The sequence below is a fragment of the Diadema setosum genome, chromosome 16 (assembly GCF_964275005.1).
Source record: "Diadema setosum chromosome 16, eeDiaSeto1, whole genome shotgun sequence".
NCBI classification, from domain to species: domain Eukaryota; kingdom Metazoa; phylum Echinodermata; class Echinoidea; order Diadematoida; family Diadematidae; genus Diadema; species Diadema setosum.
This window is the reverse complement of record NC_092700.1, coordinates 36,501,785-36,526,543: the sequence shown is the minus strand read 5'-3', so window position 1 is coordinate 36,526,543 and position 24,759 is coordinate 36,501,785. Positions and strand designations below refer to the sequence as shown.

The 24,759-nt window shown below is 37.1% G+C and overlaps 1 protein-coding gene across 1 annotated transcript in view; it reads right to left on the bottom strand.

Moving 5' to 3' along the window:
- Window positions 1–2,952: 2,952 nt before the first annotated feature.
- LOC140239866 (uncharacterized) overlaps window positions 2,953–24,759 on the bottom strand; it is a 45,108-nt gene continuing 23,301 nt past the window's right edge. The window contains exons 2-15 of the mRNA XM_072319686.1: window positions 22,042–22,132; window positions 20,379–20,604; window positions 19,019–19,144; window positions 17,919–18,029; window positions 16,663–16,834; window positions 16,017–16,088; window positions 14,153–14,224; window positions 12,830–12,901; window positions 12,150–12,221; window positions 11,494–11,568; window positions 10,543–10,617; window positions 9,542–9,613; window positions 6,980–7,057; window positions 2,953–4,057 (exon numbers count right to left, since the gene is read on the bottom strand). Of these exons, the coding sequence (XP_072175787.1) occupies window positions 2,953–4,057; window positions 6,980–7,057; window positions 9,542–9,613; window positions 10,543–10,617; window positions 11,494–11,568; window positions 12,150–12,221; window positions 12,830–12,901; window positions 14,153–14,224; window positions 16,017–16,088; window positions 16,663–16,834; window positions 17,919–18,029; window positions 19,019–19,144; window positions 20,379–20,604; window positions 22,042–22,132 (2,419 nt within the window). The remainder of the gene's footprint in view (window positions 4,058–6,979; window positions 7,058–9,541; window positions 9,614–10,542; window positions 10,618–11,493; window positions 11,569–12,149; window positions 12,222–12,829; window positions 12,902–14,152; window positions 14,225–16,016; window positions 16,089–16,662; window positions 16,835–17,918; window positions 18,030–19,018; window positions 19,145–20,378; window positions 20,605–22,041; window positions 22,133–24,759) is intronic.

The following is a 24,759-nucleotide window of genomic DNA, read 5'->3' as shown; positions in this document are numbered from 1 at the left end:
CGTTCGAGCCTCAGAAAGTAATTGTACACAATGGTCGAGAAAGTATGACACGCGACTATTTAAGAGCGCTAAGTGCTTGATCATTCTTCTTGCTCACATGTGCTATAATAATTCATTCACAATTTTATTGAGTCGCAAAGCACAAAGACATTCCTCCCCACTCTTCTCAAAAACTAGTTTGCCTGCCTGCATCTTCATCTTCCTCTTTCTCATTGCTTTAATACTAAAGAAAGAAAGAAAGAAAGAAAGAAAATGTCAGCAGGAAGGGGACCACCCTGAACAATCGTATAGAGTTTTCATGTGCTATAAAGAGCTCCATCATCGGAGCAAGCAAGAATGGTACAAAGTATAGATCATACAAACTGTAGTGGTACTCGAAAGTGGTGTTGACCTCGTGAGGAAAAACATTCTGAATCTATAAACTTTCTGAAAGCGGGTAGTCAAGTGCTCTTTCATTGTGCTAGAAAAGTGATTTTTCTGTGGAATTCATGTTGTCCACACACGACATCATAACATCTAGTAGTCTCGTCATCCAGAGGTTCCAACACCAGAACTTTAAAAATTCATAACTTTTGCATCTATTGTCCGATTTTCCTCAAACTTTCACTGATGTGTTCTACTAGTGTTGCTGCTTTTAATAAATCCACATTTCCCTTTGGCTGTTGGGGCCCACAAAGCGTAAGCGATCCCACGTCCCATGATATGCAGGTGGGTGTGCGGCACGCGTACCGGGCGCTAAAGCTATGCATTTAATACAAGTGAGTTTTTTTTTTTTTTTTTTTTTTTTTTTTTTTTTTTTTTTTTTTTTGGTACCAGGATAATTACCCCCGAGGACAATCAACCCCCACGCTAAATACTGGTTAGTAATAAGGTCAGCTTAAAGATTAGGATTTGGTTTAGTTTAAGGGTTAGGATTAGGTTCAGGATTAGGATTAGGGTTAGGGTCAGGCGAAGGGTCTGGGGTAATTTCCCAGGGGGTAATTGCACTAGACCCATTTTTTGCCCCCTCAGTCATGCAATTTTGTTGTTGCTATGTTGGACAGGCCTGGGAAAAGCCTCTGGTTGATAGGACATGTATAGGGTTTACCTTTGTAGTGAGAGTATGCATGAACGTTGGAAAATCAAAATTAATAGACCCCAATTATAAGAATAAGCAATAAAATACAATGCCATCAGAGCCACAATTCGATCATTTAGAACAACTTTTACTGTTCAACGAATTTTTGCAATCGGGCCGTATGTGTATATAGGCTTAAATACAATGTTCTGAAATGAATATGATTACAAGTAATTATACACCCATGGCATCATCATTTTGATTTCTATTCAAGTCTCCGTGATAAAGACAACAAAAATTCATTTCTACACACAAAGAAGTTTATACTACTTATTCATGCAAACAGTACGGTGCATATTTAATTATACACTGTAAAATCATCGGTGTTAGATTTAACACCACGGGTGTTAGATGACCTCATCTGTCAATCATTGCTTAAAAGTACTGAAATGTTTAACAAGAGACATTGGAATGCACCTTCCCCTCAACTCAGCATAACTTGTATAACATGTTTCTGTATTATCAATGTGACTAACAAAAGAGTAATCTACAGAAAAATAGAAGAAAAAAATTGTTAAACTATATGGAATGTTTCTAGATATTAGGTTCACCGCAAAGGTGGTGTTGAGGCGTATCCGGGCAATTACCCCCAGAGGGCAATCACCCCGCGGCTAAGTACTGGTTAGTGGTAAGGTTTATGAGTTAAGATTAGGGTTGGGATTAGGTTTAAGGTTAGGAGTTTGGGTTAGGGTTAGGATTAAGTTCAGGATTAGGATTATGATTAGGGTCAGGGGAAGGGGCCGGGGTAATTGCCCAAGGGATAATTGCCCTTTATAGACCAATGTTGAGGGCATCATAAATCAACACAAATTAACATGCATTTGGATTTCAGGGAACCTTTTTAAGTGATGGCCACACGTCTGTGAACGAGGTGTTCATAATCTGTTCTCCCTGCGTGAAGTAGTTCTTATAAATCTGAGAGAACAAGGAGAACGTTTCAGGAATATGTACAAATTTCTTTCAAGTAGAATCGATTTTAATTAGACTATTGAAACTTTGTTCGTTTATTTGTTTTCATCCCATACACACACAGAAAATACACAGGACTTGGTATGTCAGTTCGAGGTTCTATTACCTTCTCATACTTAAGAAACGTTAATGATATCGGGGCAGGTTCCATGGTTATCGTAACAATCTACTTTGTGAACGTGCGAATGATTAATGTATAAGCAGGGAGGCATGCCTCCCTAGTAATGAGTGTGGTGGTCAATCTCCTGTTGGTTGCATGTTGGTATGTGCAGGGAGGTGACTTGTATGTCAGTGTAAGCTAGTGCAGGGAGGTGAGACATCACCTTCTAAAATACGTAACGCAAGACAATGGAATCTGTCCCGGCCGTCCAGGTCCAACCAGTAAATCAGTCGGTTAGTGGTCGGGTTGCGGGTCATTCTGGGGGAGGGCCGAATACTGGTAGTTCGCTGAAATTAATGCGATACATCATAGTGGATACCCGCGGGTCAGCATATATTCTTATTTAACTGTGACTGCATTTTTTTTTTTCTCTCTCTTTTATTACTTTCTTATATCTTATTTTTCAGTGCTTTGTTCTGGTGCTTCAAGTGTGTTCATACCCATTTTTGTACATATGTTATCTATTCAATAAAAACATAAAAAAGAAGCGTTAATGATGTATCTAACATAATTTATCGTAGTCTTCATAAACGTCGTAGGGTGTGTCATGTGCCTAAAAATATTTTTTCCATTACTGATTATTCCTTTTCCCTTCTTTACCCGTCTCTTTCTTTTAATTCAAAAATAATGTACACATAATGATTGGAAAAGAGTTCAACTTTCTCCACTGCCAGAATATCCAAAGCCGTAAGTTGCAACAGAAGAATTAGGATGCGGTGAATCTTGAAGGCTTGGTTTTTTCTTTGAATTTCTGTTTACGAGACATAGCGTCCACGATTGTGTACAGGTAAGGGTTAATTGATGAGTTAATAGGCAGGACAAAGACCACTAGCCAGGCGTAGACGTCCGAGCTGAGTGTGACGATGTTACTCTGGACTAGTATTCCTAGAATGATGATAGGCATCCAGCAAAAGAAGTCCGTACCGACCAAGAGTGACATCTTAGCAGCCATCTTGATTTCAGCTCCTTCACTGTTTCTGCGTCCCGCCTTGTTCCTGGTAACCCGCACCCAGATGAAGATGATGATGTAAGTGATGAGTACGACGGAGAAACAAAAGAAGTTGACTCCAAGGAACAGGACGATGGAAAACTGCCAAGTTGACTCCGATGCCGCCGCAACGGTGGCATACCGCGCAACACCAATCTGAGCGAATGTGCGTTCGTCAACGATACTATTGAGTCCAGAATTCTTGCGAATCAATGGCAGGCCCACACAAACGTCACTCAGTCCATAAGCGTCGGGGTTGAGGTAATTCAGTACAACAGCAAAGATGCTAAGGAGAAGGGCCAGTCCCCAGGTCGCTCCTACTACCGCACGAGCTGATTTTACACTAAGGCGATGTTCACTGAATGGAAAGAGAACGCAAATGACTCGATCGAGGCTGATGATGGTAATCAAGAAAACCGACGTCTCGCTGCTGAGTACAGAGATGAAGCCCGCCGCCTGACAAATGCTGCTGGTTCGCCACTCTTCGGCCCGCCCCTCCCAGAAGTAGGAATCCGAAATGACGATGTCCATAATGGCTAGGATCAGGAGGTAGATTCCCATTAAGAAGTCAGAGATTGCAAGATTCAAAATTAGGACGGACTGGACTTTGGCCGTGTTATGTGAAAACTTAATTCGCAGTCTCTGAACAATTACGTAGGAGTTTCCGATAAGTGCGCTGATCCCAAGAATCCAGATGAAAATCTTGATAGGAGGATTCTGTAGGAAAGTCATTCGACAGGTGAAGAGGGGGTGAGCTGGTTCACCTAACGTACACACAGAGTCTCCTGGAGATATGCAACATATGCGTGGGTCGTAGACGTTTCTGAAAATGAATGGAATATAGTTTGGTGCCAAAGTCAGATTTTGGGCCTAACCTTGTTTTACCCGTCTGCCCGATGTTTGTTTGTTTGTTGTTGCTGTTGTTGTTGTTTTTATGGTTTTTCCCTATTTCGAGGGTGTGCATCTGAATCTGAATGATGCAACTCTTGCATCTTTGAGGGGTTTTGAGATATTCAAGAAGGTCGCCAATATCGCTGCCAAAAATCTGAAATTTCCCTATAAATGGTGAAAAATTGGACAAGAAAATGAAGTTGTACCGTATTTCAAGGGTGCTGTATATTTACTTTTAGATGATGACAAGTTGAATAGATTTGATGGTTCTAACCTATTTCGAGGGTATCGAATCCGAATGTGTATGTGACAAGTTTTGTATCCCTGAGGGTTTTGAGATATCCAAAATGGCAGCTAAAAATTGAAATTGTTTAATGTTAAGTCTAGTCTTTCCGTATAAAAAATGAGAATAAATTGATATATTTACCCTATTTCGAGGGTGCTGAATCCGAATCTGGTTGATGCAACTCCTGTATCAATGAGGATTTTTTTTTTTTTAAAATCCATGATGGCTGCCAAAAATGGAAATCCCATTCGAGTATTTCCTTAGGAATGGTGAATAAATCAATACAATGATGTTGTTACCCTTTTCGAGGGTGCTGAATCCAAATCTGTTTGATGCAACTCTTGAATCCTTTAAGATTTTTTGACATATTCACTACTTTTTTTTTTTATATCCATCTTGGCAGCCATTTTAAAGGGGCATTCCAGACGATTTTCATAATTTCACACCTTGTAGTACATAAATCAGCAGCTCCATGTATAGACTTGTGAAATTTATTGTGGTCCTTGAGCACAGAAACCAATACTCTGAAAACCCCCAAAACGAACTACACAGAACAAAGATTATGACATAGAAGCCTCACACAATTCAGAAATGTAGCAATGTAATCCATGTCAATACCCCGTGCTTTACAAGTTAACCTGTGTAGAATTTATGCATGCTTTCTTCTTTTGTTCTGCTTCCTTGAGCCCCTACTCAAGCATTCTTGTAGTGAGGCTGCCATGTCATCATCCTTGTTCATTGTGATTCGTCTTTAAATTTTGAAAACACTCCTATTCCTCATCACCATTACTACAAATTCTGAAACTCATTACCAGGTATAACCAAACAATAGTTGTTCATTATGTCGGTATGTAAAAGTCTGAAAATCATCCGGAGATCTCCTTTAAATATCTCGAAAAACTCCATGATGCAAGAGTTGCATAAACCAGATTCGAAATAGGATGAAACCATCTAATTTTTTCATTCATGTTTTTATAAGGAAATACTTTTATTAAACTTTCAATTCTTGACGGCCATTTTGAATATTTCAAAAACCTTAGGTATGCAAAAGATTTTTTTTTTTTCATCAAGATTCGGATTCAGCATCCTTGAAGGAGGTTGAAACCATCAAATTTTCAATTTTTTTCTCCATCTATAAGGAAATGGGAATTTCAATTTTGGGCGACCATCTTGAATACTTCAGAATCCAAGGATGCAAGAGTTGCATCATCCAGATTCGGATTCAGCAGCCTTCAAATAGCGTAAAAACCATGAAAAACCATCGGGCGGACGGTAAAACAAGATTCAGCCTCTGGCGCCAAGACTAAAACACAAGCGATTAATCATGTCAGCGAGCAATATAGAAAAGTAATAACGTCAACTAAAATCCCGTGAAATGGAATCCATGTGATATACTTAATGCAGGGCTCGACATTAACTTCGTTAGTGGCCCGCTCGATCGAGCCACTTAAATCTATGAATTTGAATTGGTTGAGGAATCCAAAAACAAAATAGAACAAAGCGATCCTAATAAAGGGTGGGTCCCACCTTTTTCTTTTTTTTTAATAGGATTGAAGTATTTTGAATATCTCAGCCATTTAAACTAATTTTCATCAAATAAACATTAAATCCCTCTTGGAATTACATGCTTTTTCATAGTTCATGTGGGGTTTCTAATTATCTTTCAAAAAAAAAAAATATAGAAACCTAAGTTAGGCCTCAACTAAAGCTATGCAATCCCTTTAAAACAGACGTGCCGACATGGCTTGTAAAAATGTGGAAAATGTAAATTGTAATGAACATGTGTTTACTTTAGACTTACTTTTACTGTAGAACAAAAACGACAGCTGACTTCATATCATTTCAGGTTGAATTACTAAATTATGCATTTAAATTAGTTTCATGAAATATATCATTGGTCCATTCTTCTTGAGCGAAATCACAGATTAGTAAGTTTATGAGTTTGATAAATTTAACGTAGCACATTAAGCAGTTAAGGATGCTGCATTTTATGTGAGCTTTGTCGGGAAAAGAAATTGTCTCTAAAACAAAAACGAGAACCGACTTTAGGACTGCATATCCTGATAAAACCTTTTTGGTCAAACCCTCTTTCAGATCGAAAATGTTCTAAGTAACTCAAAAAGTTATTCTCTGGTCTTCGAATAGGACCCTTTTTTCCCCTCTTTTCTTGGCTGTAGACGCCAAATAATCAGTATAACAAATAAAGCCAGTAAACAAGTGAAGCATTAAAAAAAAATTGAACCAAATTCCTTCGTTGTTGCAAGCTTAACAATTAAGGCAAATAGTGTCACATGCAGTAACTTAAGAGACCTTATCTAAATTCCATGGAGACTGTCATGATACACGCAGAGATCCATTGTTGTTAGCTGTAATGACGTCTTGCAACATTTCTGATCATAGCTCTGCAGCAAATGCATTATCAAGAAGGATGAAAAGATTGCTTAGTTATTGTCAGGCTATTGAACTGAAACATTGACATCGCTAAACTGTTCCTGGATAATCACACATGACAATTTAGGTGAACCCAACGAAACTGATGACAGCGTAAAACAAAGTAAAAAGTCTTACATGGTGTCCAGGTGGTCTAATCCGTCAAATATGTCAGGATAGAGCAGAAGGGGAGAAGGTGGGCGTGCCAAGATATATCTTTGTTGAGAGAAAAACACAAGGAAGGATGGAAAATTTATTAGAATCCCAAAATTTCTTTTGAAATTTGAAATTTGAAATTTGAAATTTGAAACGAAACTGCGGAACATATAAAAATACACATCTATACCTTAGGCTCATTTGTACTGTTTGACTGAAAATTAATGTCACTATGCTGTAATGGAGAACATGATGCAATATTTCACTTACATAATTACATTTAACTTCCCCATGATACCTTACAACAAAGGAACTAGACGCCTCGGGAGTCTTGCACAGCGTGAATTCTTTCAGCTGAAACGAGTGTCACTAAAATATTTTTATTTTGTACAAACGGCATCCAAATGTTTTGACAATTGTCAGTGTTTGAGGGTGTCGGCTGTTACCGTTGTGTAGTCCATGTTTAGTGCAACATGAAAGTATTTCTTGTACCTTTAAGCATATGGAAGCTATATGTAAGAATTATGTCAACTTCAAAGAGAAAGTCAGCTACTGTATAGTAAATGTACATTCCTATTTGGTCACTCATGCTATGGTCAGTGTAGATTGGACCATACACATTATAAAGTGCACTGCGTGGTTCCCATGGCAACGCACACTTGATATATGCCGGACTAGACCATGGGATGGGGATTTACTGCACCCCTTCTTCTTCTCTCTCTCTCTCCCTCTCTGTCCCTTTCACTTCTCTCGCTCTCTCTCTCCATTCCAAGTAACTTTTTTTTGTCTATTTCCTAGCAACAAATGGGAGAGAACACAATTTTCTGTTTCTCTGAAAATGGACAATTCCGTTTTTACTAAAAGTTTAAAAGAACAATTTAATTGAGTATTTTTGACTGATGGAGATCTTAGAAAATTTATTCTGCTGTGATTGGTAGTGGATGAAGAATTACTATGCCAATGTGAGTTCGATTAAGTTACTGACTTGCTTTACTTGAACAACCAGTTACCCCCTGGTTACAGTATTTACCCCTATCAGTCTAGCAAGATGGTACAGTCATCCCCACTTTTTTTTTTTTTTTTTTTTTTTTTTTAGCTTCAGCCAAGCTATTCCTCTTCCTCTTTCTAATTATCTTTTGGAGGAAGAGGATGCTTCGTCAACCCGTTAAGAAAATTTTCTTCGCTTTCATCTTTTTTCAGCCGATTGACACATATGATTGAGCTTCGAGGAGGGATGACCCTCTTGAAACCTAATTAATCGGCTGAAATACTACAGTAAATCAGATGAAACCCTCAGAGTAGAATGATATTCTATTTTGAGGGTTTCATCTGACTTTCAATTTTCTGATTTTCTGAGGGTTTCAATCCCAAGTTGTCATATTATGAGTCACAGCTTTTTATTGAACTATTGTGTGTGGCTATACACACAAGTATAATATGTGACCAGGAAATTAGATATGTCCTTGGCATAAACCCATACTGTGTGTTTTATAATCAACGATTAAAGAGTAATCATTTCCTTTGAATTGATAGATTTTAGCAACTGATGTTGAAGTCACCTTTACTGATACAGTTGTATCTGGTGGGCATATGTGCATTGTGCATGAGGGTGTGCATGTGCAATATGTATATTGGTGTGCATAATATTATGTAGCTGCCCTTGAGTGATATTAGGGAGCTGAGACACTAATGATTTTATTAGGAAACTCCCTTCTAGTAGATCGAAAGGTGGGGATACATCATTGAGTGTTGGTGAATGTTAAATATACTACGTACAAGCAACCAGTTAGACCAACAAAATCCTTCCGCTGCGTGATAAATCTGTTTTTATGAAAGATCCTCCCCCACCCCAAAAAGTTCAGTGCTACAGTTGCATATTGTGGCTCTCCCACAAGACATAGACAACATACTATACACACAGCATTGTACGTTGACAACTACACGTATAGGATATAATATAATAGGAAAAGCTGGTACAGGAGATGGTACTATTCCTAATATTTAAAACAATCCGGCATTCCAAGTTCAATCTTTTCTCTTACCTAATGACAGGCGCCCTTTGTGCTGGACTCGTTTAGTAGAGTTTTCTAATTCTAATGTCTTCCCATTATAACTGGGGGCTTCATTTAGAATCAGGGAATATCACCAAGGAGCTACTACAGTAGCTCCTTGATATCACCAATCTCTTACCAACAATTTATTCGTCATCACGTACAACGATGCAGTCGATGGTAGCGGTAGATATTGATTGAATGCAGAAAGAAATCTGACGGCTGAATCACTTAGGACACTATGAATCAAATAGCATACATTCATATTCATGTAATATATACATGCTCTGAAAACACACGCGAGGGTCTTCATAAATTACACTAACACAGTGAGAAAGAAAAAAAGAGATAGAGAGAAAGGAAACATCAAATTTCTCTGAATTTGATACATTGCCAACTTTATTATGGAGGGGAAACGAAGCTTGCTTAATTTACTAATGCGGGGAAATTTGGTTATCTGCCTTATAATCTTTGTTTCAGACAAAATACTTACAAGTTCTCGAGCGCTTTCAGGTTTTTGAAGGTACCGGTTGCTATGCGCATTAGCGGATTACCTTGAAATGAGCTGCAACATGGATGAAGAAGAAATATTACTGAGATGTATGTTTCAGTACACAAAAGTGAGCCAAAGAAGTAGCATTGAAAAGAAAATTTTACATCGCAAAGACTATGTTACATCGTGAACAAATAAAGTTAACGATTTCTGTCTTAATTCTTTGTGTTTGATAATAAACACTCTATTGATACTCAAATGTGGGGGAAAAAACACCCTGATATGTCATTGTTTCTGCATGCTGCTTCTACCTGCCTGACAGATGTGATGATGCACGTAAACATGACATACGAACACATGACGAAGTAAAACCTTTCCAAATACATGGCATCGCAATGATACGCTTACGAACTATATACGGTTAAAGGACAAGTCCACCTTCATATACATGTGGATTGAGTGAATGCAACTATATTAGTAGAACACATCAGTGAAAGTTTGAGGAAAATCTGACAATCCGTTCAAAAGTTATGAATCTTTAAAGTATCTGCGCAATCATTGCTGGATGAGAAGACTACCACAGTGTATGATGTCACATTCGTAGAACGATATAAGGAAAATAAAAAGAGAATTTCACAAAACTTTACGTTTTGAATAAAGTGCGCATTTCTTCGACTTGTTACTGACGTATGTTAAGGTTAATATTATTCCCCTTGCCTTCTGAAAGAGGGAAGTCGAGTGATTTTTTGTTATGCGAGAAAAGTGAAAATATGTTGAATCTTTTTAAAACTTCCTTTAGATCCTTGTACTCATCAGAAGCTATAGTAGTCTTCTCATCCAGCCGTGACGGAGCAGAAACTTCAAAAATAACTTTTCAATGGATTGTCCGATTTTCCTCAACTCTCACTGATGTGTTTTACTAATATTGCTGCATTCACTCATCCCACATTTCTATAAGAAGGTGAACTTGTCCTATAATGTCGAGAAGGGACTCCACTTACAGAATGGATAGCTGGTTCTCTATACCCGTGAATAATGTCGCATTCACCTCCGTGATAAAGTTGTGGGTTAGAACTCTGAAAAATAAAGATTGTAGCATCATTTTACTAACTGTCCTGTTCTTTTCCAAAATATAACATGGATAGAAATTCAACTTTGACATTCTCTCTCTCTCTCTCTCTGTACAAACTGATTGTGTAGGATTTAAGAAATAGCAAGAAAATGTATGTCACATAAACTTTACTTCCATAAACAGTATCTCCACTACGGATACGTACGACAACACATATCATACAGTCACACAATTAACTATACGATTAATGTGTTTTGATTTTACAAATTGATCTCATTGATGAAGCAGGATACATAAGCTTTTTTGTGTGTCTAACGAGTATATTTTGTATGTATTCCTTGAACGAACTATAAGAAATGCAATATGTGTTCCAAATTTTTCATAATTAAAGTAGTGACAACTTGGCACATCTTCGTTTGAAGGAATTACATGACGTTTCTCTTGTTCCAACAATGTATACACGATTGGTTAATCCGCAATACTGGGGTAATGATACTGGCAGGTATGGGCCCTTATAGGAAGAGAGCTGCTAATTGTGTGAAGACTATCTCGGGTTTTGAGTTCATAATGTTCATACGTCCTATGTATACGAGTCCACTGCTAGCGCATCTGGCACTGCTTATGTCTATTATGTAGATTTTTCCCCCTACAATATTGCACTACATAATAATTACTGAATATATTTCATACAATCATGTTATACGGTACTGAAAATAGAATGCAGAAATAAAACTGAGCGTAACTGATATCATTACCTATTGGTACTATCATCACTTGTTCTTATCAATGTTAAAGTCATCACACCTATCGGTGCCAGTGCTGCTACAATTACAATCTTTACAACTACCACTATCACTTTAATAGTATGAAATACACCTACAGTCGTTCTAGAGCTCGGCCTAAATCCTTGAAGACTCCTGGACTGAGGTTTGTCAGCTGGTTTCTATCAAAGTCGCTGTAGTGAGATAAGAAGACAGGTTAGAAAACAGGACATTTATTTGGAATAGATCCATAAATGTTATATAATAGAAAATATCAATATCCAGAAAGTTAATTTCAGTTCAGTTCAGTTTTATTCACCATCAATTTAGGAGTATACAATAAAAAACATACACAAAGATACATAACTATATACAAAGTAAACAAAAACAAAGCAGAAAACAATTAAACTTGATGGTGGGATTCCATCTTCCATCTTCTTCTTATGCATAGGAATGCATCGTTGTACTTTTTAAAAAAAAAATCAAAAAGAAGAAACTTATGAACAATGATATCAAAGAGTAAAGCAGAAATCAAAATCACATCAATTCAGACAAAATGCAATATTCCAAAGTATATCTTTTCATTGATTTCATTTCCGTTATGATACAATATCAGTGAATATCAATACTCTGTGAGCAATGTAACAAACACTCGTACCAATAACTCTACAACCAGCGTTCGAACATAACACTTGGTGACAATCATAATACCTTTATCTATGCCAGGCAAATAAATACCACAATCTACATTAATTGGCAGTAATGATGTACTCACATGAAGAACAAGTTGTGAAGATCCAGAAAACAGCCATCCTCCAGCCTCCAAATACGATTCCTTTCCAGATACCTTTGTATGGAGGGGAAAAGAGCTCGTAAAATAGATTTGATAAGAAAGAAACAAGCAACAAAAACAGCAAATATCGACTATTCTTTGCTTTTAGTCGATTTTCTCTGATGAATAAGCTATTTTGTTTTTGTATGAAAATTACATCCGTAATTAGGTTTTAGATAATTATGCTTACCAGCCTTCGGTAAAAACGTCCTATTAAATAACAGTCTGCCAGATTTAGGTATATCTACAAACGCAGGATAAGATTAGAACATATCCGTTTACTGCATCGCCCACTCTTGGAGGGTTATATCACACTAAACTCGTATTATCACATAGTACAATTTATGTCAGATAGTCTGTAATTCGGAGGATAAATTCACTGTCATTTCCACTCTTCTTTGAGCGATTTGTATGGTTTCTCTAATTCCAACATTTCATTGCTGCAAGAACTGTACAGATTAATAATATTAACCACATGGCCCTAAATTTTTCATGCCCCTTGTCCTCAGTATTACCTCCCAGATCTAACAAATTTACGACCTTTTCTTTCCCCCTCGTTTGTTATGGAGTTTGGTTTATGGGTGAATCTTAGCTCTACTATCAATGCCGGTGGTCGTACTTACAATAGGCGCAGGTTGTACAGTCCTCTGAATGTGCCTCCTTCTAAATGTGACACACTGTTGTTAAAGATGATTCTGTGTGGTGGATTAAATATTTAGAGAGTAATCGCTATGTGGAGGCAGACGGTGTCGATCTTTTTTAATCCTCTGAAAATCTTACAAAATTGGTATCACATACAATTTTCAAGAATGCTGACGCTGATGTGTGTCAAGCTGTCTTCAAAAGGGTATAAACCAATCTTAATGGCAGAGTAATGTTATTACAATGTGTATGCAACATGGAATGAACTTTTTGTCCATGGTCGTTGCAGACTTACATCACAACTTAAAACAAGAGAACTATCTGTATTCTGAGTTAAATGTGAAAATAACTTGAGGATTCAATTCTATGTTTTACTCGTTATCAACCTCCTATGTAATCATTTTCTGTCATTCGTATTCTTGCATCTAACAACAAAACAACATCACCGAAATGTACTCTTTATATATATATATATTATATATATATATACCGTTTCCTTTTTTAACGCATCGAAACTATTTAGAATATTGTTCACACTCACTTAAACCTTCAATCATTCATAAATAGGGAATGGGGTAACAGAGAAGGGAGAAGTGTCGACTTTCGATTTTTGCAAAAAAAAAAAAAAAAAAAAAAACGTCAGCACTAATGTTCAAACAGATCTTTAAACAATCAGCAGGTGTCCTCAATGCCATTTGTAATCGGGACATACAATTATAATGACTGTGAACATATGAAGAGTTTGTTTGCAAAAACCGATAAGTCCATATTTGCCAAATGGAGATATTTGCGATTAAAGGTCAAGAAAAATAAAGAGAATAATAAGAAAATTTTTGCTTCTTTTGACCATAACTTCAAAAATGTACCTTTATATATAGTGACCATTATATCATTTAAAAGGTATTATTTTGTACTTTATGACACAGACCACACTTCAAAATCTTCAAAAATGGACTTATCGGTTTTTGCAAACGAACTCTTCATATGTTAACTGTAACTGAAGAGTTTGATCGTGAAACGAGTTAATACCATTTTTTTTGTTATGTGATTTTTGCGATTAAAATCTGCTAGAAAACAAAGAAATATGATAATTGATATGTTTGTTTAATTATTATGTCAAGAGTGTCCTTGTCATGTAACTTAAGTGAGGCACCATTGGAAATGTTTTATTTTCCTCTATCTGATGCAGAACTCTAAAATGTTTGAAAATGGCACTTAACTCTTCAACTGTAACTGCTGAAACATCACGCAGGGACACAAAGTGAGACAAAGTAAACGTCGTTTGTAATAATGTTTATACGTACAGTTTCCACAAGCGATGGAGTCCGTCGAAGATACCAGGCTGTAGGTGGGTAAGGTGATTTGAAGATAAATCCCTACAGAAAGAGAAACGAACGCCGAAGTAATAATCATAAAATCATGAAGATGAATTAGATTTGAATCTAACGCACTCTGATAACTGAAAAGAGTCAGTAGGAGGTTAGAAAGGTCATGTAAGATAGCAAAATATGTAATTGTTTACATTTGACTGCACCAACATTAATTGTGGAAATGAATCGTGCGATTCTATGGAGTTGTAAGTGATGGTCTGAATGATAAAGAGAGTGTGTCAGTGTGCACGTATCAAACAAACTTTTTTAATGTATGGATAATATGTGTATTGATGGACTTGATATCCTTGCTGGAAAGAACAGTGTCCCACAGTGTGTTCACACTGTGTTCATATAGTCGACTATGTGAAAAACGTTCGAATTAAGCAATGTGAAGATTATTTCAGACTTTGGTGTGGTTTTTCGCAGGGTATTCACAAAATACTGTTCTGTTTCACTCGGTGAATTGATGATTGACAATACTATTAAAACGCTCGAATTTCAGTGTGAAGAGATTTCACATTGTGTTCACAATGTGTTCACACTGTGCTTTACATTGTGGGACACTGTGTTCTTTCCAGCAGGGATATCATGAATCGAGGTATCAATTATGTAGGCAATTCGATATCTTTAATCATTTGTTGTACATACGAAGCAATGTGGGCCGTGTCAACGTGCAATCTAGTCCAATGAAATAGCTTATTTCTAACCTACTTCTCAAGAATTTCCATCTCCGCAAAGTTTCACATTTGATCATTTGTCTCCATGGCAACGAACTACCAAATAAACCCCCAAATAAAAATCCAGATTGCATGCAGCGGTTAACGCTGCAAATCTTATTTAGGAGTTTTTGACGTTTCCGGGTTTTTTTTTTTTTTATTTCCAGTAGTTTTGTACAGAAGAAGCTATGTGGAAGAATTATTGCACGAAATCAGAGAAATTAAAAATCTGCGACAATATGACAGCTAAAATAACAGCTACCTTAAGTAAATCTGGAGACAAATGCCAAAGGAAGACTCTCCATGAGCTTGATACTTTTAATATCTTCGGCAGACTTTCACAGTTTCTGATGGATATTCATTACTGTCATCTATTGCCATGAATCCTATGCAATAATGGAATTGTGTACTACATACTTGAAGGAATGCGAGAGGAGATTAGTACAAGAACCATACAGGATTGTTGTTGTCACGTCTATCCCAGAATAGTCTCATTTCGTCTTAGAAAGGATTTCGAAACTTTCTCAGTGTTTGTTTAATTAGCATATATGCACCAAGTCATTTAAGGGATGGTATAGTTTTGGTCGAGATGGGGCTTCAGGTTTCACAACTTGTGTGTGTGTGTGTGTGTGTGTGCGTGTGTGTGTGTGTGTGTGTGCGTGTGTGTGTGTGTGTGTGAAATAATGCGAAACCTTTTTTTATGAAATATGAAAGAGCATGTACTTCTAAGAGGGATTCAGAGCTTATTTCATGAAAATTGATTTTGAAATGGCTGAAATATCCAAAACAAAGTGAGAATAATAAAAGGTGTCACCCACCTTTTATCATGGGTTGCTTTGTTTACTTCTCAGTATCTCGCAAAAAAAAAAAAAAAAAAGTTAAAAAGCTAAATCCTCATCTCAACCAATACTATGCCATCCCTATAAGTTCAGCTGATTACTTGAATTTGATGACATAGGAAGGAAACTATCAATTTGTCATGAAAAATGTTTCAGTGTCGGGTATGCTAATTCCTAAACTCTTGCAATGTAACCTTATGCTACTTTATAGGTCTCAGACGAGTCGAGTGTCGAACTCACAGCGTGTGCACGTTTTCCAGTCCTTCGAATGACCCAGCTGCCAAATCTCCGATATTTGCACCAATCAGGTTTCTGGATTACAGAAGTTACGTTCAGACAGTGATCCTTAACTCCAAAGATAAGGTCTATGGGGCGCCAAGTGTCCTTAACTCCAAAGATAAGTGCGACATTTGGCGCCCCATAGAGATTATCCTAAAAGTTTAATAGCTTATCCTCGACCTTAAGAATCATCGTCTGAACGTAACTAGAGAGAAAGAAGACAACCAAAACAACCACTATACTTTCTGCTTTACTGTAGTTGTATAAATACTTCTAATAATGGGGACTCAAGCATCTCGTAGAGCAATGTTTACCAACCAATACAGTGGCAAAGAGTGTACGACGTAACCTTTACACAGCTGGAATTACCAGACAAATAAATTATAGTTAGGAACGAAACAGACACGTAGTAAATCTGAAACAAGTTCATTATAGAAGTTTCTCGTATGTAGTCCCGCACTAGGGGGAAAAGCATGGTTCACTTTTTATGACTTATCTTCATCTCAACTGAAAATCAAATACAGAAGAATAGGAACATGCTGCTAATAAACCAGAAATTTAAACATGAACTTTTGAAAACAAAATCATTTGTGGCAGCAAAACTTACAATAGGATTGCCTTCTTCCTAATTTTCCTCGCGTATTCTTCGTTCCAGCCGTTGGAGCAGTTTACCCACATTGGCAGCCAATGTGATTGACCACAGGCTGGCTGAAGGGGACCGTGCCTGCCATTGTAAGGCGACTCACCGCAGGAACAACCCCGTGGACACCGATGAGTTTCTGCAGAGTTGTACCATTAAATATTCTTCTACAACGTTCCTTAAAGGTATTAAGGGGATACCTTTTACAGACCTCCCAAAATGCAGCAAAACATTGAATATGAACCTCAGGGGACTTGTTTAGGCCACTGCTAAGAAATTTGGAAGTCAACAGTTATCTACAATTTGAATAATGCACAAAACTCAACTACTCAGTAGTTCTGTGTGTCAGCCACACTTAAGCCTTTTTGTTGCAGTCTTCTGTATTTTTATCTATAAACACAAATCTAAAAGTATAAGAGCTGATGCAATAGCATGTAGAGTGTGTGGCAAGAATGTATATAGAAATGTTTGTAAGTTTCGATGAACTTTCTTCACAAAATATACATGATGGACACACATACAGTGCATGGGTCTGCAAAGGTAGCCTAGTAATGTACTGGAATTTACGGTGAGCCCCGAAAAAAATTCAATTCAAAATCTAACGGTCAATAAAAATATACTAAATGTTACCTTCCACTTTCAATACTTTATGGGAGTTTCTAAAATGATACTCTCTTCAACATACCACTGTATTTATACAACTCTTCATTTAGGGCATGCAAATGGGATTCCCTACCTTTAAGTTATTAATTACTGGCATAGTCATATAAATTGTACCTCCACTCATTACCTCCACTCCTACAAACACAGAGCCAACAATTCAAGTTGCTTCAGTCCTTTCAAAATGGGGGGGGGGGGGGGGTAATTATTCTTCAAAGCTAAATCGGCGGGTTTTTCTTTAATATTCATCAATACATTTTATAAAGAACGTTGGTGTTGCCAGGCCCATGTGCATACATATTCACAGTAATTTCTCATTTTTGCCTCTTTATTATGCTGTCGAGAGTAAAAGAACTGAGCCTTTTTTATCATGGTCATGAAAATTTATCATCTCCTAAATCTGACCAATTTCAAACTTTTTCCCCTTATTGTTCCCGCATTGTCAAATTGCGCATTAAGAGTTCATATAAGATTAAATGTGACATTTATGAAAATTGATATGGATGAAGGAACATTCTTAGGATCCATGATAAGAGACAAATAAAAGTTCTGGTGAAACTCACCACAGTTTTCCTCATCATCCGATAGAGGGCAGTCGTTGACACCGTCACATTGGTAATCCGCTGCCAAGCAGATATTGCTTCCTCGACACGCGAAGAACTCAGCACTGCAGTCTGAAAAACGTCATTAATGAATGTCAGTCGAAAAAAAAAATCGTTCTCAATCGAAGATTTTAATCGACATTTGATTTAACTACAATCCCTTAAAAGGTTGACTATGTTGTTGTTAATGTTGTTTTGACTGTTATCGAAATACCTCCAAATGACGTTATTTCCATAAAAACAAATCATTGGAAATAAAGTCATGTACTATTTGAATTTCCCTGCTGGAAAGAACACAGTGTCCCACAGTGTGAGAATCACAGTGTGAACACAGTGTGAAATCTTTTCACACTGTTAAATTCGAGCGTGATATTTCCAAGCAAGTGTAAATCACAGCCAGCACATGCAGCTAACAGTCAGGGTGTTCAGACGCAAACGTAAGAAAAAAAAAATCATACTAAAACGGTATAGCTATACGACGAATTTATACGTCCGAAATCTGACTAACAAAACGACGTATAACGAAACGACGGTCAGAGCATCGTTTCGAACTAGAACTCGATAACGAATCAGCATTCCATCGTACATTGTGCGTATGAACGTACGGCGACCAAAGAACGGTATAATTAGATGGGCCGGGCTTAATGGGAGCGCGTATGAAAGGTGACCACATAGCTGCCACTCATGCCAATAACGTCATGCGCTGTTGGAAACTGGGCAGTGCTAGCTGGTACCTGCAGCTAACTGCTAAATGATCTATATTTTGTCAATTGCAGAATTTTAGGGCTTTAGGATTGTTGAGTCATGTTTAATTGTCCCGTTGTTCATGTCGACCCTGGAGAAGACGTGTGTATGCGTCGAAAATTTCGTTTCAATAAAAAGCACTGTTGGACTAAAATGCATTTTACTCACTTGCAAAGAGAGAGAAAGAGGGAGAGGAAAAAGAGGGAGAGAGGAAAAAAAAACATGTGAGAAAAGGAGAGACCTAAATGTGTGCAAGAGTGTGCGTAAATGGCCCTTTGTCTTTGTATTTTCATCCACTCGAGTAGGCGGATACTCACTGCCGCATCCAATCTCGTCAGAAAAGTCATGGCAATCGATCACGTGATCACATCTGGCTACAGTCTTGATCGTCTGCAGTCCCGACGAACACACAAAGCCGTGAAGATCAACGCTTCCACGCGTGGCTGAAGGCACCAAGAACATAACAGTACAGTTTGCCTATCAACTTGTTTGCTTTGAATACTTTCAAATGGAAATAAGTTTCCCTTTGCAGTTAAGAGGCACAAGTTGGATATATTAAAGGAGAATTCCGGAGAGGCTAAAACTTAACGATAAGTAAGAGTAGCATTCTACAAGAAAAACAAAGAAATTTTGATTAAAATTTGATAAATATCAAGAAAGTTAAGACATTGTGAAATTTAGCTGAGTTTTCAAACAGTTGATATGAATATGGACATAACTATAATACGCAGATGATTGTATCACTTCACAATTTTTCCGTTGATCTCGGTGTACAAGTAACTGACGAATATTCTTTTTTTTTTTTGCTGAAAAGTTTAATACATAATGCCAGCCCTTGATGAATCGAGCTCATAATAATGATCAGTCAACTATAGTCATTATACGATATGACACTAGAGCATATTGCATTGCGTTTAAGAAGAAGAAAAAAAGAAAGAAGAAAACCCTGGGATCGCCAAGATATTGTGCACAAAGTGTACAAGTTGTGTTAGCTATATAGTGGTATATATAGGTATGGTATTGGGTAAAGGGACTCAGAAAGGGCGTTTCCATAACAGATGATCAGCTCAACACGCAATCTTGTTATCAAAACAACACGATATATCACAGTTGAGTGAATGACTTACTCGAGAAACAGTCGGTTAGCGACTTGATGACATGGTCAGCAAAAGGTCTCCCTTAAATCTATTCTGAGATTAGCGTCTAGATGAGTAGACGGGGTAAGCAACATACTGACATACATCTAATGGAATAAGTTTTCAAGATCGTACTTGGGGGTCACACCCATACTACAATGTATTTGTGATGAATTTTATACATCTTTCGTTCTCATTTTCAGGTTTGGAAGATGTTTCCTATGGTGACTACATCAAAAGACATAAAATTTAATCATATTTCGTTAATTTCTTACCAAAGACAATCGAATGACGATGTTTTCATAGCGTCATGTCGGATAACATGTGTTTTACGTAAATCTTGTACTTTCTAGGAAGATCAAACATACCCTACGTATCAGTCTTACTGACTGGGGAAATGTAATTAACTGAAACCGTCGAAACTATCTATCTCAAACGTGGAATAAAGGGCATTGCTGCATGCATTAAACTCAAAATTATCCATGATTAAAGTGGACATATAGCGAAAGGAAGACAGGAAGAGAAACCTAAAAATTCTTACTATCAATGAGAGACGAATACACATCCAAGTCAAAACCATCAAATTCCCTCATGATGTCACTGCAAAACTGGACTGTTGTGTGACTGCCACTCGGTAGAAACAGTGACGTCACATTGCCGCTCGACAGCTTGAAAGTCTTGCTGCTGTTATTGTGAGTAAACCGGTGAGTTACTGTGAGTGTGTCCCAAGGTCGCTCGATCTCCAGAACGTTAATTTGTATCGTAACCTTTAGTGTCAAGAAAGTACATTGTAACTCATAAATATTGTATGTACATGTATGATAAACGCTAGCCACAAAGGAGTACATCCCTAGCTGAAAGGTGCCTTTTACCATAATGGAATTTTATGCAGTCATCTTGTTCTTAGTGAATGTCTTATAGTTCATAGGATAAGGAGTTTCTCAAGATAGCGTATCTTATCCTCATATTCATCTGCTATGACTCCAGTTGTGTTAGTCATAACAGTATTGCAATAACGTCTGTTCGTATCAACGATCGAATTCTACAATCAAAGAGTCTGGATAACGGGGGAATGGAAGTGGAAAGAAGTGGCAAGCTTACTAAATGTTACGCCCTGAATACACTTTAGTTATTCGTATTTTCATCTCAAATCACTGGTGGTATCATTAATGCTGTTTTAGGAAACATTTTTCAACTTTCATAAAGTATCAAAGCTAGCTTTTATCATTAAAAGGACTGTACAGTACTGGTTGAGGTGGGATTCATGTTTTGAACATCGGTAAGTGAGATAATGAGAAACCTCTTATGAAATATGAAAGAGCATGACTGTAATTTTAAGAAGGATTCAATGTTTGATGAAAATTGTTTTTCAAGTGGCTTAGATATCCAAAAAGTGATTATAATAAAAGGCGACAGGCCATGCCTTTTATTAGGATCTCTTTGTTTCACCTTGTTTTTGGATATCTCAGCCATTTCAAAACCGATTTTCATCGAATAAATTTTTGATACCCCTTAGATATTGGATGCTCTTCGACCTCTCATAGAGTGGTTTCTGAATATCTCGCAAAACGTAAAAGCTAAATCCTCACCTTGACCAGAACTACAGGTACACACCCTTTAAAGACGCAAGATAATTCAGTAACTTTGAGTGATCGACATTCGTTAAGTGGTGTCTCTTAAGAGAAACATGATTATCGTGGAGGATATTTCAAGTGGGAATCAGATTCACTGATATGCTCCATTGGGGTCCCTTGCTAATGAGACTAATTCTCTGCTTTGATGTCCTCAATTTAAAACGTCCTAGGGGAGAGCACGTAACTTCCTGTAGTTGCGGTGAATAATTTCTTTTAAATGTCATTCACTGTAACTGCCTTTACATTGCACTTTTAATGATTCAATTCACTTGCTGGTACAAAGTAGACAAAGTCAACGTTTTTATCATTATACTATAGACACTCACAGATTTATTAATAATTGAACAGCATTCAAAATTGCCGAGTATTGAAAAGACCTGAAGCTGGAGTGGAGGGAGGGGAGACGTTTGTGTGTGTGTGTGTGTGTGTGTGTGTGCGTGTGTGTGTGTGTGTGTGTTTTGTTTTGAGGGGATGGGGGGGGGGGGGCAGGTGCACAGCGAACTATTTTTTTATGAGTATATGAGAAATCATTCATCGTTTACCGGCTCGTCTTCTGAAGTCTGAACTGACCATTCTCCTCGGAAGTTCGGTGGGTATTTGTCTGGTAGGTTTGGTGAAGAGATGCTCCAAATATGACGAAAACCACACTGTCCACAGCCTCCTACGGCAAAAACATAAGAATCATATGTTAGTTCATAGTTCAGTTTAGGGCTCTAAGCTTCTGGCAACGACCAAAGTATGTATTCTTTCTTAATGAAGGAAATAATTACAAGGAAATATCGAATACATTTTGTCGCAAATGGCTAATAATACAATTTGTATTGTATTGTATTGTATTGTATTATACTGTACTGTATTGTAATGTACTGTATTTATTTCCCGTCATAAAAAGGATATACAAACAAAGATATATTACATGAAAATAGTGAAAATAGACCTTCAACGGAGAGATGACGCCACTCAGCGCTGCTATCGTAACAGCGCGGTTTTACAGAGGGGTCCCTTACATGAGAAACTTTAAGCAGTATATACTGTTACATAAGAAAAAATGCAAACATTCAGAGTAATATTTCAGATGAGAATTATATACAATTATATAGGCTTCGATTATTAAAAGTGATATATACACAATAGGTATTTAAGTATATTCAACAGAGTAAGAAAATGACTGAAGAAAAGACATTTACATGTTACATATTGATAATCGCATAAAATCAGAAATACAATTTTCTAAGCCCTTTAAAGATATAATATGTGGACTTTGAAGTCAATTCCAAGGCATAATGTAGTGTATTGTATTGCACTGATCCCTTACAATGTGTTATTCTTTTTTAATATTCTGTATGAGGCTTCGGGAGAACAATGCCTGCCTTACGGAGAGATGAGTAACATGAAAGGTTGGAATATATCATTCATGGATGAGGATAACATTATTACGAGTTGATTTGAATACAAACACGTTCAAATGCTTCCTACGTCTAGATTCAAGAGAAGACCAATATAAAACAGAATCAATTTGTAGGTTAAACACAATGTTCGTAAGGATTTATTTTCATGATAATCCTCCCAGCGCGATTTTGAAGAAATTGCAGTAACATTGTTTGATATTATTTGTTATGACATGAATCGAATATGACATCATAATGGCAAAATAATGGACTCATAAATCAAGTTCAGATAGATTCATTGGTTAAAAAGTCGAAGTCTGCTGAGATTATACTTCACTTATTTCTTAGCTTTTGGGGGGATAAATTCTCAACATGAATATCCCATTTCAGTTTGTAATCAATGATAAAACGAAGGTATTTAAAATGATCCACTTCTATTAGTTCACCATTCAAAAAAACAACATCTAATCTGTTACATCTATTCAACATGTGTCTTGATCCAATAAGATAATTTTTTTTTTCAAAATTGATAGTCAGTTTTTGTTTAACAAAAACCAGATCAATATCAAGATTCGTATGTATACTATCAACATCATTATCAGAAAAATACACAACAGTGTCATCGGTATGTAATTGAACTGAACAATTAGGTATATATCTGCACAAATTATTGATAAAAACGAGGACCAAGAATCGATCCGTGTGGCCCAGGGTCCCCAAAAGATATGGGTAATGGAGTTGAAAGCTTTGAATTACGTAAAAATACAAATCTATCGCATCTTCAGGTAATCGGTAAACCATGGCAGACACTCATCTGATACCCCAATCATGCCAATATTGCGTATATTATAGTTTGAGTCGAAGCAAATCGTGATTAACGCAGTCAAACGCTCTATTTCAAGTTTATGAATACGGCCCCTGCATAGCTACCATCATCTATAGCTATCATCCATTCATCTGTCACCTCGACTGAGGACGTGATTGTCGAATGCTTTCGCCTAAAAATCCAAATTGTTTGGGCATGGCTCGACACTAACTTTTTTGTTTGGTGGCCCGATGGGGCCACCAAAATCCTAAATTTCAAATTTTTGGTGGCCCGAGAGAAAAATTTGGTGTCCCGAAAAACAATAAAAAAATTTAAAAGTCAAATATTTAAGTTTTATGATAGTTAGAATTAGAAGTTGGACATATCTACTCATAAATAAGCTTCAACAAACTTGCAACACTCACTCTCAGGCACTCATGCAGTCCTTTTCATCCATCCTTTAAACAAATTTAACTGCTAATTTCCGGCGCAAAAAGTTACGAATTTACTGACATACTTTTCCAAAAAAATTTGGTGGCCCGAGGCGGGCCACCAAATTTGCCCTTTTTTGAAATTTGGTGGCCCGACTTTCATTTTTGGTGGCCCCGGGCCACCGGGCCACCGTTAGTGTCGAGCCCTGGTTTGGGAGATAAAAGGTTATTTTCCTCAAGGTACAGTGTAATCCATTTGTCATTGTACAAATCTTTTAAGCAATTTAGAAACAATAATTTATATTGAAATAGGACAAAAATTGTTTGGAGGATTGATAGTTCCAGATCAAATGGTACTAACCTTTTACATTTTCCACTTTTTGGGGAACTTATTTTCACACAAAGATCTATTAATGATTGGATTCGTCAAACAAGGCACAACGACGGGGACGCTCATTTTCAAAATCTCAGAAGAAATCCCATCCACCACCAACTGAAATGTTATCTCTCAAATTCCTAAGTTTCTTACAGATAGTATGTACATCATCCTCAGAAACTACGTGAAATCTAAATTGAATATCACCATCAATATAAATATCATTTTCATATTGTGACATATTGGTTCGTTCTTCCATTTCAGAGGCAAGTTTTTGCCCAACAGAAA